This window comes from Cibotium barometz, chromosome 50, assembly GCF_041138505.1.
Source record: "Cibotium barometz isolate CiBa-2024 chromosome 50, ASM4113850v1, whole genome shotgun sequence".
In the NCBI taxonomy this organism is placed as follows: domain Eukaryota; kingdom Viridiplantae; phylum Streptophyta; class Polypodiopsida; order Cyatheales; family Cibotiaceae; genus Cibotium; species Cibotium barometz.
The window spans coordinates 2,232,529-2,246,763 of NC_141095.1; the positions used below are offsets into that span (position 1 = coordinate 2,232,529).

Below are 14,235 nucleotides of genomic sequence, written 5' to 3' on the forward strand. Positions count from 1 at the left end.
AATGTGGACGTGGACAGCAGGTAAACCTGGAGGCGGGACCGTAGGCGTGAAGCGCAAGCGTGATCACGCTTTTGGCTGGAGCGTAGATTTTCAAAAACGAAGCACCTCCGTATTTCTCGCTAATTAACCTCCTTTTTTTATTTTGAATTAACTCCGCTTTTGGCTAGCCACGAGGGGGAGTTGTGGTTAATCTTGTACAGACTACCCTTAGCACGGCCGCGCTTGTAAAGCATGTGCTTCTTAAATTTTGTTTGCTAAGGTATGTTAAATTGTGTTTGCAGTGTTTGCAATAGAGCTTTATGCTAAGGTATAAACCTTGTCACAAAAGCTGAATTATGTTTACTCAACGGAATAGACCATTTATATTATCTGACTCACCTTAGCTGCTTGTTTATAATTTAACTTTTTTTAATTACTCACTCCATCAAAAGAATTGTCCCAAAACTGGGAATAATATATTAGTAAAGGATATTAAGCGGACGTCAAGAGATTATGCAAAGCAGCGTTATAGCACGGACTCCCCGGCCTTTCTTCAATCTGGTTAATTTCTTCCCTCTGCAGTCTTTTCTGCTAGTTTGGAGCTCTCTGTCATCGCTACAGCCATTGTTCTTCCTGTTTTGTTTCTATATTTTCTTTGATCGGACAATCTTTCTGCAGCTTTTGAAGCCCTCTGGGTGGGGGTTCTTCCTTTTTTAGCAGAAGTTAGGGTTTGGAACCATGAACGGCGACGAGCTCAGTGCAGATTACAGCGGTTATACGGACAGCGTCTCTGATGTAGAATACTGTGCAGACGATGAAGACGGAGACTCTCGCCACAACGATGCAGACGAGCTCTCCCACAAGGTGATCTCTGTGGCCTTTCTTTTTGAAATCCTGTGCTGTTGTGCAGACTCTGTTTGTTTATCTGTTACATAGCTGCTGAATCAGAAGTGGCTTTCATGTGTATCAGGTCATCACGAGGGACTCTTTGCTGTCGGCACAGGTAGGCATTGTTGGCTCTTTTGCATTGAATTGATTTTATTGGCTCTTAGGAACGTAAGTTTAATCCTAGTCCATACCTTGACCCTAAACATTAATTGTCTTATCTCTAACCTTGTGAGGTGGCACTACAACAAGTTTCTGAATAGGTTGCCCTAACCCTAACAGCCCAACTGTAGCTTAACCTGTTATGAATCTTAGTACTACTAAATTACGGAATGGATGCCTGTACTGCAATTGGCCTATCCGACTAAGCTCTAACCCTAACCCTGATTTCTATTTACTGTTCTTTCTGGTCAGAGCAATGACCTGAGGAAAGTGGCAGACATGCTGGGCATAAAGCAGCAGCACGCTCGGACCTTGCTCATCCACGAGCGATGGGATTTTGAAAGACTGTGCGGAAATCTGGCCGAGAAAGGGAAAGACAGGCTGTTTTTGGAAGCAGGCTTGCCCCTTGAGGCCTCAGCGGTTCCCTGCTCGAGATCAGCAATGCACTTGCCTGATCCTTTTACATGTGAGACTTGCTTTGAGGAGGTTCCACCACCTGTAGTCACTACCATGGATTGTGGGCACACCTTCTGCAACGACTGTGAGGCCCCATACCCAAATACATTTGCTTTTCTAAGGCATTAAAGCACATCCTAAAACCTTTGTTTTTTGATAGGTTGGACTCAGCACTTCCTTGTGAAGATCCAAGAAGGTCAGAGCCGGCGAATCAAGTGCATGGCACATAATTGCAAAGCAATCTGCGATGAAGATGTCGTGAGAAGGCTTGTTTCTCTGAGGGATCCAGAGGCAGCCGGAAAGTTTGAGCGGTTTCTACTTGAGTCCTATATCGAGGACAACAGCAAGGTGAAATGGTGCCCTAGTGTCCCTCACTGTGGTAATGCCATCCGTGTAGAAGGGGACCCTTACTGCGAGGTTGAATGCATCTGCAGCAAGCAGTTTTGCTTCAATTGTACAGCAGATGCACATTCGCCATGCTCTTGCTTAATGTGGCAGCTGTGGGACCAAAAATGCAAGGATGAGTCAGAGACTGTGAACTGGCTGACAGTTCACACTAAGCCATGCCCAAAGTGTCATAAACCAGTAGAAAAGAATGGTGGCTGCAATTTGGTTGGATGTATTTGTGGTCAGGCCTTTTGGTGAGTCCTATTCTTATGTTTGCGGCAGCTGCATGTGGGTGTGTTTATTTAGCTCATTGTCTGGAATCGTTTTTCAATTGGTAGAATTCTATGGTGATTCTATCATAGCACTTTCTGTCTCAATCGCGCAGTGTGTCCCCCTATGGTGACCCCAAACTTTGTGCTATGTTGGCTTTCTTAGTCTTGTCCTGTGCCCCATAGTCAAATACTTGCTTTATATGTTTTCTGACCCCTTTTTTTGATGATCAGCTGGCTTTGTGGGGCGGCAACAGGCAGAGAGCATAACTGGACCAGCATTGAAGGCCACAGCTGTGGCCGATACAAGGAAGACAGGGAAAGAGAGGCTGCTAGGGCGGAGCGGGATTTGAAGCGTTACATTCATTATCACTCCAGATGGCAAGCGCATATGGAGTCATTAAAGCTTGAAGCCAAACAAAAAGAAGTTGTGCAAGACAAAATTGCCAAACTAGAAGCAAGTGAGTCCTTAGTTAAGGACTATAGTTGGCTCACGATTGGATTACAGCGACTCTTTCGAGCTCGAAAGGCCCTCTCTTTCTCATATGCATTCGCATTCTTCATGTTTGGGAATGATCTATTCAAGGATGAGATTACGCCAGAAGAGAATGAAATTTATCAGAATCTCTTTGAGAATCAACAGCAACAATTAGAAGGAACAATCGAGCGGCTTTCAAAAGCCATTGAGACACCATTTGAGTTCAATGTCGACGACAGCCGAGTTGCAGAAATAAGGTTGCAGGTCATCAATTTGAGTACACTTACAGATACACTTTGCAGAAAAATGTGAGTTTTCTGGATCATTATTGCTGCAATTTGTTGGCATACTGTGTTCATCAGAACTTACCAAACTCGTGATGGTTGATGCAGGTATGAGTGCATTGAGAATGATCTACTGGGAAAGCTGCAATTGACAACTCATCATATCTCAAAGTACATCTCAAGGGGTGCTGTAAAGGCTTCAGAGCTTACCAAAGCAGACGGGGACACAGCTTCAGCGTCGATCAGGGCAGGTTTGTTCGGATATCTGTATCTGATAGTCAGTAGTCTTTGTCTTGCTTTCTTTGGGTGGGTTATATAGACATCTTGGTGGGGTTGTAGTTGTCATATGCATCAGTCCATGCCATGGCTTTATGAGGACATGTAATGGGCAATTTGAAGATCAATTTTCCATTTGTGCTAACTGACAGAGTTAAATGTTTGTGCCCTCCTCCTCAAACACATCATCTCTGGACAACAGAGATGAATGTACTTCTAGCTAGGGTTATGGATTAGCAAAGGAATCAGCTCATGTGAGCTACGAGTATGGGGGAGGGTGCCTGCCTAAATATTGCAAATGTGGCTGCACATACAGAGATATCACCCACATTTGAGTAGAAGCTCTTAAGTTGACCAGAATTGAGCCTCAAGGGTAGTAGTGGAAGTAGAAACACAATGTCAGCTAAGGGGAAGGGTGGAAATGTTGATATGTCACATGCATCAGGCCTTAGATGCAGGCATTTTCCAAGGTAGATTCTGAGCCCTAATTGTAAAAAGGGATGAGCGTACAGACAGGAAGGAATGCAATAGGGTTGTGTGGGCCCCCATGCATGTGATGGGAGATTTCAGTGCCTGGAGATGGCGGTTTTTGAGAACCATGGGCTGGGAACATTTTGGACACAGACTTGGAGAAAGGAAATTCAGAAGCAATTTACGCATTGAAAAGTGCTGCAAATAGGCTAAAAATATGCTAGAAAAGTGTCTCCACCCCATAGAGCCCAAAAATGAGTTGGGCTTTTAATGTAGGTGGGAAAATTGGAAGAAAGGAAAAAAACAACTGCTTATAGTTTGTCTTCTAAAATCTCCATCTTTAAAATGCCTGCTTCCCTTCCGTCGGTCTATCCAGTCCTCTCTCAGCCCTCAGCCCTCTATTAGCAGAAAAAAGCCTCGATTGGGAGCCTAGAACTAGTCCTGAATTCAGGGTCTATTAAACATTAAAGTGTACTCACAGATTTGAAGGAGGAGGTAGCTTCTTGCCAAGCAGTTTTTGCAGATTCATCTACATTTTAGGATAAATGTGCTTGCCGTTCCAAGTAATATGGTTTGGATGGTCAAACGAAGGATCTAGTTTAGCAAGGACGCCAGCCTCAAGGGATTCTAGATTTCAACTCCACAGCTGGTCGTCTGTGGAAGACCTTCACGTGGGCAAGACGGGGAGCCGGTTGAGCAGGTTTGTCATGTGCAAGAGATGCACAGGCATACCTCAAAGCTAGTCCTGAAGAGGGAACAAGACAAAGACAGAGCAGAACCAGACTGTGGAGCTTACGTAGCTGATTTGGCAAAGGAGTTCACTGGTGGATGACATGGTGAGCTGCTGGCCAGCGCTTGATGACCTGGATGACCTGTCGGCTGCAGCTTAATACTGGATTATATGTCCTGGACCTGGCCGACCAGCAGTCGGCCAGTCCATGGGTGCTCTCCCAAGCCTATAAAAGGCACCAAGGCTCATTGTTGTGACTTATTCACATCCACACTCCATTAAATGTGAAAACTATAGCAAATCTTGAATCAAAAGAGCTCTTAAAGAGCGAGAAATAAATATCCAGATCAAGCGGCAAGGCCCAAGTATCAGGCCTCAACATTATTCTAATTCGTGAAGATGTCCACCTCCTCAATCTCATCTCCCTCTTCCCCAAGTGTATTTGACTCAGTGTTAGAAGGAGACGGGCCTCAACATGGGTAGGATTAATCTCTGCATCTGCCACTGCTGCACTCATAGATGCATGATCTGCAGATACATGTGCTTGTATGACACGAGCTGGTGCCATCATCTCCTCGTAGAGCATAGCATAGATGTCTCGCTCATTAGAAGGAATCTGTGGAATGTCCTTCACCTTCTCGATGTCGATCTTGTTGACATTCACTTGCCGTGGCTTTGTGGAATTGTCTCTCTGCACAATTAGACGAAGGTTACAATGACAATAAACCAACTGTTCTAACTGAGGAGTGAACAACTTCTTCCTCTTCTTCATATGGAAGAGAGCCCATGTGCTCCAGCGTTATCTTGTGAGAGGACCCGAAGTGCAAGGTGTTTTTGTCAATAAGAGAATATAAAACGTTGTAAGTACGGTGTATATCTCAAATGTAAAAACTTGAGTCTTGAGAAGGGACACTTACAAGAAGAGGGTTACTAATCCCATATTTCTCCCACCAAGAGACTGGCTGAAGCTGAGTTTGTCTCAAAAGAGCGTTGCAGAATATCAAGAGCCCATCCTCTTTCTTTTTCAAGAGGTCAATGTCACCTCCTGTCCACCTATGAATATAGTGCTGCCAACCCTCTTTAAGCTCTTCATTATTGAACTGCTCCTCGCTCCGCCATAGAGGGTGCAATATGTGGGCAATTGCATGGATTGGTTTATGAAACCAATCCCGTTCCATCTCTCTCGAATATCTTGGACCCTAAACAACATGGTTAGTTAGTACGAAAGGTACGATACGGTACGGTACGATAAAATACGGTACTAATTGGTACCTTAAAATTTTTTGAGGTACGGTACGATATTAGTACGTTTTTTTTTAAAAATACTTCCTAAACTTAAAAATTGTAGTCAAGAAGTTACAAAATAGTAGAACCATGAACATAATGTCATCATGCCATTAGAGTACAAAATTGCTACAAAAGGATAGGCCAAAAACTCATGGCATGGGCGACCGCCAACATGCGTACATACATGATACTACATACTACAATACATCATCGATGGGCTAGAAGGAGATAGATGCCCAATGCCTAGAGAGCTATAACATATCAAAAGTCTACATCATCACCAACATCTGCATGATCATCACTAGAGTGTCCATCAAGAGAGTTCTCTGAAGAGGACTCTTCGAAGGTGGACGAGACACTCTGGGGATCATTCTCGCTAAGTAGGTTGCCATCATCATCAAACAAAGGCTCTCTAGGCAGTGGGGTATCATCATGAGGGGGCAATGGAATATCATCATGAAGGCGGGGATTGGAGCTCGAGGATCCCCGCCTCGCATATGTGCGAAGGCCACTCTTTGCCGATGCCGAAGGCGGAGGCCTATGAACTCCAACTGCTCGGGCCCCCGTCCATGCTGACTCCTGGTGCTGCGAGTATCTGCTGCCACAAGCTCACTATAGAGCTCCATGAAGATTGCCTCGTCCTCCTCATCAGGCAATATGATCGCTTGCCTAATATGGCAATGGCAAGTGCACACGCTGACAAACAGCTCCCTATAGGCTGCAAATGGCGATGAATGGCTCTCTAGAAGACTGAAATTGCTCCACACAACAGCAACAACAACAACAACAACAACGACGACGACGACCAAAAAAAAAACAACGTACGGTATCGCACGAATCCGTACGGTACCGTACCGTACAGCAAGTACGTACGATTTCAGTCGTACGACGTACGGAACTAAGCCTGCTAAACAATGATAGAAGAAACATGTCACACTAGATTTTAGCGTACAAAAACAACCATGTGACAAACGAGAAATAAGCAATCAACATTATGAATCATTGAATTGTTGACATGCTTACGTGGTAGGTGACAACAGGATGATGCATCAATTGAGTGCCTCGCCAATCATGTCCATAAACTCATACAAAAGTCCAAGTGTGCTACCCTCCGTGTCTGCAATGTAAAGAACAGTGTAAATGGGGTGAATTGCCTTCACAAGTGCTTCAACCTCTACTCACCAAGTGTCTTGCATGGCTATGCGCACGAAATGTATTGCTCTAGGCTGCACATGATCCTCCCACAACATACACTCCCGTGAGACAATAGTACGGAGTAGTCCTTGACGGACTCTAATGTTGCATGCGCGGAAGCCTTGTTGTATTGATCCAAGTCCTAAGCTTGATTAAGAACATTGATGCTAAATAAACATGATTAAGACAGAGGAGAGAGAAGAAGAGAGCGATAGGTGTCAGGATTTTATGTATTTTTATATGGTACAAAAAGGTTGCATAAATGCTTGTACATGTGCGGGCCTTAGTCAGCCCCAAGGGGTTGACCCTTGGCCCCTTCTACATAACTTCTATTGATGCTAATGATGAATGAAATGCTGAATGAATTGAATGATTTAATGAATGAATGACCTTATGCTTTTTTATTTGCTTGGGATGTAGTTGGCCAACAGTATGCTATTGTCGGCCTGTTATATGGACAAAACCCTGAATATATACTGATAAATGTTGCACTGATTCTTATGGTTGTGCCCACACATGCTGCCTAGCTCCTAGCTGCCTGTTGTACAGGGTCCTGTTGCAAGTTGGCAGGTCCCGTGTACCTTCCCATGATATTGTTGATGTTGATGTTGATGTTGATGATGATGATGATGATGGTGAAGTTAATGATGCTGTAGATATTGATACTGATGATGACACCTAAATGCTGTCCTAACTGCTGGATTAGTTAGGGATTATGCTCTTCATGCTGAAGATTAAGCCATGGCATGGGCGTGCACGTGACATTCCCTTCTGTTAAACTTGATGACGGGGTGGACACTCTGTCATCCTTTCTCCCCGAACTGCGACTGTTTTTGACTTCGACTTAATTGACTTCGACTAATCTTTTTATATGAACACCTTCACTCGTGATCTCCACTTCCAAGTCTTGCTGAAGAACTGGGCATCTGTTCACGGCTGTCCCCATGCCTGCTACTCCTTAACACAACGCTGGGTCACCTGTTGGAACGAGTCATGCCTGTTGCTAGGCCTTTGAAACCAATTTGAGAGCTTAATGATGTATTGGTTCTATGTACATACATACCCTCAGGGAATGCTTCCTCTGGCTTCGCCTCTTATGCATACGACTCCATCTGCTACCTTGGTGCATTCTTTTGTTGGAATTGTGCACCTTTTTTGGGACTATGCTTAGTGGCCTGAGCCTGAATGCTCTGATACCAATGTTGCATGCGCGGAAGCCTTGTTGTATTGATCCACAACCGTAAGCCTGATTAAGAACATTGATGCTAAATAAACATGATTAAGATAGAGGAGAGAGTAAAAGAGAGATTGGTGTCGGGGTTTTCTATATTTTTATATGGTACAGAAAGGTTGCATAAATGCTTGTGCATGTGTGGGCCTTTGTCAGTCCCAAAGGGTTTGACCCCTGGCCCCTTCTACATAACTTCTACTAATGCTAATGATGAATGAATTGAATGATTAACTGAATGAATGACTTTATGCTTTTATATTTGTTTAGGATGTAGTCGGCCAGTAGCATGTTGTTGTTGACCTGTTATATGGACAAAACCGTGAATATTGATAAATGTTGTGTTGATTCTTATGGTCATGCCCACATTTGCTGCCCACTGCCTAGTCGTCTGTTGTACAGGGTCCTACCTCCAGCTGACAGCCCCTTGTACCTTGCCATGATGCCGTTGCCGTTGCCACATAAATGATGTCCTAATTGTTGGATTAGTCGAGATTATGCCTTCATGCTGAAGGCTAAGCTATGGCACCGGTGTCCATGTGACATCTAACAAGCCTCTCAACCACAATAAACTTGTAAGCAAATCTTTAGCAACTCAAGATCACTATTGGCCATATACATAGCCAAGACCGTGGGCCTTTGTCACATGCTCCGAGATGTGTTAAAGATTTAAGCACTCCATCCAATTTTAGCCACATTTTCAATCAATAAATCCAAGCTGTGGGCAGCACAAGGGGTCCACGTAATATGTGGGAACTCATCCTCTATCATCCTGCCCATCCTGCCCATGGACACACAGTTTGACCCATTGTCAGTGATGATCTGCACAACATTGTGTGGACCAATCTCTAGCACTGCCTCACGGAGATGCCTTCAAATAAATGCACCTGCGACCAATGTCTCTACTACAGAGGCATCAATAGCGCACAAAAACATAGTGCCCTTGTAAAAGGACACCAAAACGTTTCACATTTTCACATTCTTCTTTCTGATGTCTGCATAAGATAGTGCAGCCATATTTAACCGAGTGCCCCTTCAATTGCTCCATCTCTAGCTCCACATGCTCTTTCTCTTTCCTCAATTGGGTTGTGCATAAGGACTCATGAGAGGGGCGCTCCCACTCATCCAATGCGGCTAATTGCCCTTATTGCCTTTTTCCAACGAGTGGTATGCACAATATGAAAAGACAATGCACATTGTATAAAGAGCTTGGTCAACTCTGTAGTGGCCTCTTTTACAGCCTGCTTTTGACTCCTTGCTCTTATGCTTGCCCTCTTTAGGTTGTGGCCACCGCCAAGGGCGACCGGCAAAGATGTCCTTTGAGCTCGAGGAGCGAAGCTAGAGTGAACTCCAGTGTCCATACCACTAGGCATATTTGCTTGGCTATGCAAAGTATCCCGTGTGGGATTGGCATCCTTTGTGTCCGTGGCATCAACAGGCTGAATTCCTTTCATTGTTTCCATCTCTCTCCTCCATTGCTAAAGAGGCTAAAATCAGCAGTGGAGCTTGTGGGCATGGTCCAATCCCTTCCCCTTTTAAACCCAAGAAATGAGCCTTCACACGAATAAGGGACCACCTGGTATTTTCCCGCCAAAATTATAGTTTTCATCAATCTATGCTAGAATCCCCATATTTGCCTTGAAGAGTGACGTGAGTCCACATGGCATCTTTGGAGCAAGGCATTGTGAAGAGATGCAAAGAATTTGGGCAGCTTGGCAAAAATGCCCAAAATTCAAAATCTAAAATTTCCATATTGCAGGCAAAAAATCAGCAAAAATGGAAGGTACCAACCTTGCAAATAGGGTGCAAGAGTCCCGAGCACAAGAAGCAGGGTAAATTCCACGCAAAAAAGCAACATGTGCAGGAGTAGGTACATGCGGCGTCATTTTCAAGTGCTATGTAGGTAACTTTTTTTTTTTGCCAGATGTAATGGTTGCTTTCTTGATAAGATGTTTTTTTAAAAAGGTTAAAAAAAGCTTGGAAAAAACATTTCAAACGTTTGCTATGAGTTGGATTTGTAGCAAATGCATTTTTTGGCAACCATGGCCAACCTAATAAGCCCACAGCATGTCGTGAGCATATATCAACAGGCCGATAGCGTATTATGTAACATGCGGAAGAAGTGCCTTTCTTAAGAACTATGCAAAAACGTTAAGATGAATAGGGAGAAGAGAGAGTTATGTTATTGAAACAACGTTTTCTGTATATATGTATCAAGATGTACATAGATCCTAGCTAATCATGGCCTCCAAAAGGTAACATTTATTCCTATGACCTGACCTGTCCCACCTATGAGAGAACAGATGACTAATGACTGAACTAACCCTTGCTATTTATAGGCTCATGAAATTGCCCCTACATCCACTTGGTTTTTGTCGGCCAAGTCCTTGGATAGCAAAACACCTAAAATCCCATATAATAGTTGGTTAATGCCTAAAAAAGGCTCCAAAAATAGAGGTTAAGTATGTCCACATTTGTGCATGTAACATCCCCTCTTGCTAAGCTTGATGACGAGATTCCAAGTGATCTTGGATGATTGACATCATCCCTTTACTCCGTGTGGACTCCATCCTTGGCATCCTGCTTCTAAAACTTGAGGCACTCTTGACTGCCGCGGAAGCTTTGTGTGTCTTCTTTTTGCCCTAAGCAACTGAATAGGAACCTTGATGCAATTCACCAACAAAGAGAGAGAGTTGTATTTTGAGTATATTATATAGTACATAAAATTGTCCACATGATTGTACAAAATTGAGGCCTTTGGCCTTCCAAAAGATAACCTAAAGACCCTAAGAACTGTCACTTGACCTGTCCTCAATTGAGGGTCATATGATCAACAAAGAACGCCGCCTTGCCTTTTTATAGGCTCTTGGAGACCTTATTCAATTGGGCGGCCAATTCCATGGATTCATAAAATATATGTATGCTGCCGACCTGAAGTGTGTCACCTCTTATGCTTGGCTGATTGGGTCTTGGTCCACAGAGAAGACTTCCGAAGGACTTGTTGCTTGTCACTTGTGATAAAGTTGCACAATTCGGAAGCAAAATATAGGAGAGAGGGAGAGAGGCAGAGAGCGAGAGACATTAGACAATGAACATCTTTATTATGTAGCAAGAGGCTTTACAATTGCAATACTAGCCAGCAGATGGGTGTAGAGCATATGTGCTTGTGAATCGATTGAGATACAAGTGATGAGAGGAAGAGGCCTTTATGTAAGGAGGAATGTAGCTGGCCTACAGCAGCCCACAACCCATAAATCCCCACGACTAAATCAAACATGAGAAAATATGAATATGCCAATAAAAGGACTAGATCCCACAACACATGAGATGCACAAATTCTAACACCCCAATATGAATATGCCAATAAAAGGACCAAATCCCAATGTTTTCACATGCTTGAATGCCCATTTTTGGGTTTTCATTCATACATGCGTCCCAAACACAAAAAACAGAATGGTGTGCATAGGGGATGCAGGATGGAAAAAAATGCAATGCAGTGGGTTTTCACAGGAGCCGTGCCCTCATGGGGTTTTCACTGACTCATGTGTCCGATACAAAAATGGTAAAAAAATGAAGGAGAGGAAGATCCCCCTTTCAATGTGCGGAGGGTGATGGTGGTGGACCGATGCCAATTTGACTGTGAAGACGCTCGAGAATGGGGCGGTTGACGGGCTTTGTAAGGAGGTCTGTTTGGTTGTCTGCCGTGGAAATGTACTGGAGGCGGATGGTACCAAGCTCAACTTGTTCCCTGTTAAAGTGAAAATGGACACCCACATGCTTGGTACGGCTAGAAAAAATAAGATAGGGTTGCCAGCAAGGGCAATCGCACTCTGACTGTCGATGAAGATGGTAGAGGCGGTGTCGATGGAGATGCGAATGTCGGAAAGAAGTTGACGAAGATACATAACCTTAGTGGTGGCATCATAGAGGGCCCGGTATTCGGCCTTTGTTGAAGAACCTGCAACGGTGTCTTGTTTTTTGCTGGACCAAGAGAAAGGGGCAGATCCGAGGGAGAACAAATAACCACCATGAGAACGTCGGGAATCGAGATCACCAGCCCGGTCGGAGTCCGTGTAACCGTGCGAGGTGATCCCACGACTGTAATGAAGTCCATACAAATAGGTACCTGCTAGATAGCGAACAACCCTCATTGCTGAACTCCAATGTGGCTCACTGACTTAAAATGGATGTGTAATAGGAGATATCAGGACGAGAATTTGTGAGCCAAATAAGTTTCCCAACCACTTGTCGGTAGGCTCGCTCTTCATGTGGAGGTGAGTCCACTTACTTTGACAGTTTAACGGTGTGATCCAATGGAGTGGCCACGGGAATAACACCATCAGGAAAATAGGAAGTAATGAGTTGGAGACAGTATTTCTGTTGAGACACGAAAATACCATCAGGATGTTGGATCACCTCCATGCCAAGGAAATATGAGAGAAGACCGAGATCAGTCATCTCAAAAGTTTGTCTAAGCTGTGCCATGATATCAACCATTTTGGCTTGATGGGAACCTGAAATAATTAGGTCATCGACATACAGTACAAGGTAGCAAACCATCACTTGATCAGTGTGAATATAGAGATTGGGGTCACAGTGTGATGGGTGAAAACCTTAGTTGTGAAAAAAAATGTCGATGCAATGATACCACGCCCGAGGTGCTTGCTTAAGCCCATAAAGAGCTTTATGTAGGCGAAAGACTTTGTCCTCAAGACCAGGGAGAGGTCAACGTAGACCTCGTTAAGAATGCCATTTAAAAAGGCACTCTTAACATCCATATGATAGATTGGCCATTTATGGTGGGTAGCCAGATTGAGTAAAAGACGGATTGTGGTCATTCGAGCAGTGGGTGCAAAAGTCTCGTCGAAATCAATGCCTTCTTTTTGGCGAAAGCCTTGCACAACAAGCCGGGCTTTGTATTTGTCCAAGGTACCATCGGCTTTAAATTTGGTGCGGAAGATCCATTTGGTTCCAATGACCTTCTTATGACGAGAGTGATCCACAAGGGACCACGTGCCATTACGGTCAATGCTTTCGAGTTCGAGTTTGAGTTCCATGGCTTGTTTCCAAGATGGAATTTTAATAGCATCTTTCCACGATGTTGGCTCATCATGTGCCACATAGTCTGCGGAAAAAACAGAGGCAAATGAGGCACGAGGAGCGAGTCTGGTGGATCGACGAGGACTGTCCAAAGGGATATCAAAGGGAAGTATACCAGAATCACGTATGGTTTGTTGATATCAGCGAGGTAAAGGGTCCCTGGGGGGTTGTCGAGAGGAGGAAGTCTCCTCAAGAGGTGAAGTTGTAGGTAACTGATGGGGTTCATTTGGCACAGTCAAAGATTCTTGTTCAGTTGGTATGGGCAGTGGAAGGCGAAGTAAGTCTTGCTCATCAAAGACAACGTCTCGACAAACGAAAACTTTGTTTGATCGTGGAGCAAAAACTTTGTAAGTCTTTGATTCAGAAGAGTAACCCACAAGAATGAGCAACTCACTCTTTGGCTCAAGCTTTCTCCTTGTATCATTTGGAGTGTGAGTATATGCTCGACATCCAAAGACACGGAAATGGGAAACGGTTGGCTTTTCGCCAAAAAATGCCTCAAATGGGGTCCTGTGGGGAACAACTGTGGGGCAACGGTTCAGAAGATACACCGTAGTGTTGATCGATTCTGACCAGAGGCGTTCAGGCAGCTCAGCTGCAGAAAGCATGGAGCGTGCCATTTCATGACTGTTTGGTTTGGCCACTCAAGTCATGCATAGTTGTTTTGTTGCAATTTTCCATTTTGCATGTCAGCCTGCTTCTTATAACAATCTGCCTGCACATGTCGAGGCTTACAACAATAAAAGCATCCACGTGTATCATTATACTGCCTTTGCCAATTTCCATGACCTCTTTGACTCCCACTGCCTCTGAATTGGCCTCTTCCACCTGCGTGTTATTGTTGTTGTTGTGAATTCTGGGACTGTTGCTGCTGCTGCTGGTGGCCATAATTCTGATTACCTGTTCGGCCACCTCCTTGGCCGCGTCCACGGCCTCCTCTACCTCATCCTCTTCTTGAACTTGTGTAGAAGGCCTGTTGCTCTGAGCTGTTTTTTTTTTTCCACAAAAGAAGATCATTTTTTATTAAAGAAACACCTCAAGGGCACAGC

The 14,235-nt window shown here is 44.2% G+C and overlaps 1 protein-coding gene across 3 annotated transcripts in view; it reads left to right on the plus strand.

The window, feature by feature from the left end:
* Positions 1-437: 437 nt before the first annotated feature.
* LOC147609716 (putative E3 ubiquitin-protein ligase ARI2) overlaps positions 438-14,235 on the plus strand; it is a 35,073-nt gene continuing 21,275 nt past the window's right edge. Inside the window, exons 1-7 of one of the 3 annotated variants that reach the window (XM_086787368.1) lie at positions 438-540; positions 658-843; positions 950-982; positions 1,279-1,567; positions 1,643-2,123; positions 2,373-2,924; positions 3,009-3,151. In XM_086787368.1, coding sequence (XP_086643494.1) covers positions 718-843; positions 950-982; positions 1,279-1,567; positions 1,643-2,123; positions 2,373-2,924; positions 3,009-3,151 — 1,624 coding nt within the window. In that variant the 5' untranslated portion in view covers positions 438-540; positions 658-717. Of the gene's footprint in view, positions 541-565; positions 844-949; positions 1,036-1,278; positions 1,568-1,642; positions 2,124-2,372; positions 2,925-3,008; positions 3,152-14,235 lie in introns of those variants that run through there. The other 2 variants (XM_086787369.1, XM_086787370.1) reach the window with 2 other exon arrangements.